The sequence below is a fragment of the Trypanosoma grayi genome, assembly GCF_000691245.1.
Source record: "Trypanosoma grayi strain ANR4 Tgr_393_V1, whole genome shotgun sequence".
In the NCBI taxonomy this organism is placed as follows: Eukaryota; Euglenozoa; class Kinetoplastea; order Trypanosomatida; family Trypanosomatidae; genus Trypanosoma; species Trypanosoma grayi.
In genome coordinates, this window is record NW_008826012.1 from 11,517 (window position 1) to 15,448 (window position 3,932).

The window sequence follows — 3,932 nt, forward strand, 5'->3', positions numbered from 1 at the left end:
AAGAAGGCCCCACAGGAGGAGGTGGTGGCTCAGCAGGCAGACCAGGCCCAGGTCGGTCTGATCATCAAGGTACTCGGCCGCACGGGGTCCCGTGGTAACGTGACGCAGGTCCGTGTCCGCCTCATGGCGGAGGAGGGCTCTCCTGACGCGAACCGCACTATTGTGCGCAACGTAAAGGGACCGTGCAAGGAGGGCGATATGCTGTCACTGATGGAGACGGAGCGTGAGGCCCGCCGTCTGCGNCTATTGTGCGCAACGTAAAGGGACCGTGCAAGGAGGGCGATATGCTGTCACTGATGGAGACGGAGCGTGAGGCCCGCCGTCTGCGCTAAGCAATATTCTCATTGTTTCCTCCTGAGTTTCATTTTTTGTAATTGATGCCAAAACACAGAAAAAGGGGTTGTCGCTGCCTCATTTCTGAGTAGTGGTGACGATGGCGGCTGCCTATGTGTATGAGGCGTATACCCGCCTGTTTTTAAAAAAATCTTCTGTACCTTTCTTTCGCCTTTTCTCGATGCTTCTTTTTTTTTTTTGTTGACTCACCTGAAGGCGAATGAGTGTACCACTGGAGGCACTCATTCAGGNTTTTTTTTTTTTGTTGACTCACCTGAAGGCGAATGAGTGTACCACTGGAGGCACTCATTCAGGCGCTCGCCATATTGCAGCAGGCGAGCGCGCTGGATCTTGCAGGGGAGAATGAGGCGGCAGTGGAGATGTACAGCGGCGCTAGAAGCGAACTAGACGCCGTCGCACCGTACCTTCCTCGCGAGCACGGCGACGTGGTGCGCCGCAACGCGGACGGCATCAAGCGCCGCATTGATGAGATCAAGAAGGAACGATGGGTGCAGGAGCGGCGGAGCGAGTTCCCCACGTTTCCCGTAGAGTACCTGCCGCAGCCCGTCCCCGCGGAGGAGTTTAGAGTCCCGCTCAACCCCACACTCCGCGTGTTGTGGCTTATGCGGCTGCTGCAGCGCTCCATGCGGCACGGTGCCTTCATTGCACCTGATCTCTTCATTGGGAAGGAGGTGTGGTACCAGAGTGGCGGCGGTGCAGCGCTGACGCACACCGGGCCGAAGATCCGCTACCTTGCTGCTCTCTGCGAGGCGATGGAGAAGCTTCGGGCGGCCGCAGGGGCGGCGCTCGACAGGGTCGATACTGTTTCGAGAGCTCTACAGAAGTACCTCACTACTGCGGAGGAGCTCACGGCGGCACTGGAGGCGGAGATGGGAGTACGCGCGGAGGGGGCGTCACCGCGCTCGAAGTTAGAGCGTGGCGTGCGGGGCCTGTTCCAGAAGGGGCAGCAGAAGCTGCGGACGTGGATGAATCAGGAACCAAACGTCGAGCTGTGTCTCATTTGGGCAGTCAACACACTCGAGCAGGCGCAGATGTTCGAACGGTGGATGGTACATTATTCCCACCTGCACAATTCCCCCGGCGCAGCAGAGATTCTGGGACTTCTGCACCGCGTCGTTGCCGTGCTGTACGCCGGCCCGTGCACCTTCCTTCTGCGTGACATGGCCGTTCTGGTGGAGCGGCACCAAGAGAAGTGCCGGAAGAGTGCCACGCGCCTGCTGCCACTGAATGTGAAACTGGAGAGCACCTCGAGTTAAGCCTCAAAGCTTGAGGAGGAGGCTGATCGACATCTGCGAAAGCGAGAAATATATAGGCGCTTTGAAGAAAAAAAAGAAAAAAAAATGGCTTCTGTGTGCTTGTGCCTATTGTGGCTGTATTTCTCTTGGCTTTCCTCTAGCTGTGCGTGCGCGCACACACACACACACACATGCATGCCCACGCCACACTCCCCCTTCCTCTCTGTCCCCGCATCAAGATGCAAAGGCAGCAACTCACCTTGGATGCCGCGTACAAATTTGCACTCTGGTACCTGCTTTTGTGCGAGGCCAAGGACAATCAGGGCCAAACAGAAGAATGCGCCTCTCACGATGCCTACGTGCGGCATACTGCCGTGTCGTTGATCCGAGCCTCCCTCCCTCGCAGGACTCAGAGGAGCTGCTGCTTGTCCGGTGCATGTGGGAGAAACTCCTTGACACACAGGACGGTTCACTTTGGGCGGCCAGAGGTGCAACCTGCGCAGGGTGAGCGTGACGATGTCTGTCAGTGCCTGGCGCACGCAACGGCGTGCGTGGGTCGGCCGGTGCGTCTCTTCCTGCGGGACTACATATCCTCTGCGTCGCTGACAGGGGACCGCTACGGGGGTCTGCGCTGCATGCTTCGGCACATACCTCTGGAGTGTGTGACGTTTTCCAGCATACCGGATCCCCGGGACGCGCAGCACGTCGTTGACGAGCTGGGCGCAGTGCTAAAGAGCGGCGCGGGTCGACTGCTGCGGCTTAGTCTTGGTGGCTTCCCGGCGTACGTGAGGATTGCGCCGCTCCTGCAGGCCATGACACTGCACGACACAGTGACAGAGTTGAGGCTAGAGGACTGCGGCATACAAGACGTGAGCGTTGTGGTGTGCCACATGCGGGCGTCGATGCGGCTGCGGCGACTTTCCTTGCGTGGGAATCACGGGATATCGGACGGCATGCCGGCGCTGGCCCTCGCAGTGGCGGCGTCTGCCTGCCTGCTTTCGTTGGATGTGGGCCTCTGTCGCTTGAGGGATGAGCACTTGGAGGTATTTCTGCGTCACCTGCAGGGCTTCGCGGTGCGTGCACGTTTCGTCCTCGACGCGTCTAGCAATGTGCTCAGCAACGCCTGCTTTGCGGACCTCCGCGACGCACCTGCTGCCTTTCGCGAGACACTGAGCGAGTTGGACCTCAGCGGCCACAACTTCAGCAACGGCGGGGATGCCGCCGCGGCCACTCTAACGGAGCTGCCTGCGCTGACGGGCCTCGTGCTGAATCAATGCGAACTTGGCCCACGTGATATGCAACGGCTGTGTCGTGTGCTTAGTCAAAAGGAACGACAATGGCGGCAGTTATCGTTTCGCGGGAATGCCCTGACGGTCCCCGATATGAAGCGACTGACGCTCGCCTCTTTTGCGGCAGATTCGTGCCTCTGCGTGGCGGGCAACAACATTTCGGCGGGCGTGCCAAAGCTGGGTCTGGCGTCGGTGCTGCCGCTGCTGCGCGAGCTTGACCTCTCGCTGTGCGACATCGGGGACGAGGGTGTGCAGCAGCTGGCCAGTGGCCTGGAGAAGGCGCAGCCCCTTGCGCTGCGCGTGCTGCGGCTCGATGGTAACGGCATCGGCGTGGAGGGGAAGAAGGGGCGGGGTGGGGTGCAGTTTCTCGGCAGGGCGCTGCGCGCGAGTCACGCACCGGCCCTCGAGTTGCTGTCGCTCGCGCACAACCGGCTGGCACTTCGGCCGCTGCTGACGCTGGTGGAGCAGGTGGCGTGCACGCTGCGGGAGCTTCACGTCTCGTACTCCTCCGTCGCCACTGACGGCGACGAGCTGGCAGAACTCGTCGGGCGCATTGTTCGGCGCCAGAAGTCGGGGAGCCACGCGTTCCTGCAGCTTGACGTGTGGGCGCTGCACCCTCCCGACACTGACGCAACTCGAGGGACTGCGGCCGGTGCTGCGATGGCGGCGTGGCTCGAGGGGCAGCGGTCGCTGCGCGTCATCACAGAGGCGAGATGAGGTCTCCTTTTCACTTCCACCCCCCCTGGCACCGTTGGTGATGGTTGATTTCTCACCTGTCTTGCTCCTTCTTTTGTTCGCTGCGACGTACTGTCCCCGCCGCCCTACGTGAGTGTGGCACACGCTTCGACTCTCTCTTTTGTTTTTCTTGTTATGCGCTGTCAGCTGGGCGGTGACGTCATGACGGGCTGCAACGTGGAGCGCGTGCCGGCGGCGTCGCTGCTGCGAGAGGAGCTGCGGCTCATCGACGGTCTGCTCGACGGGCGGTCGCGCCGCCGCGTGTACCGGCACCACCTGTTTCTCCGAGGGGCCGTCACGCTGCGCGGCGCACTGCGCA

General features: G+C 61.0%; 2 protein-coding genes across 2 annotated transcripts; both read left to right on the top strand.

The window, feature by feature from the left end:
• Positions 1–617: 617 nt before the first annotated feature.
• Positions 618–1,610, top strand: DQ04_03931060 (putative 40S ribosomal protein S33; the record flags this gene model as incomplete). Its single annotated transcript, XM_009313211.1, has 1 exon — positions 618–1,610. One exon carries the CDS (start codon positions 618–620, stop codon positions 1,608–1,610), a length of 993 nt encoding a protein of 330 aa, XP_009311486.1.
• A 218-nt stretch (positions 1,611–1,828) lies between these two features.
• On the top strand, positions 1,829–3,595 carry DQ04_03931070 (hypothetical protein; the record flags this gene model as incomplete). The annotated part of the gene is made up of 1 exon (XM_009313212.1): positions 1,829–3,595. One exon carries the CDS (start codon positions 1,829–1,831, stop codon positions 3,593–3,595), a length of 1,767 nt encoding a protein of 588 aa, XP_009311487.1.
• Between the last annotated feature and the right edge of the window lie 337 nt (positions 3,596–3,932).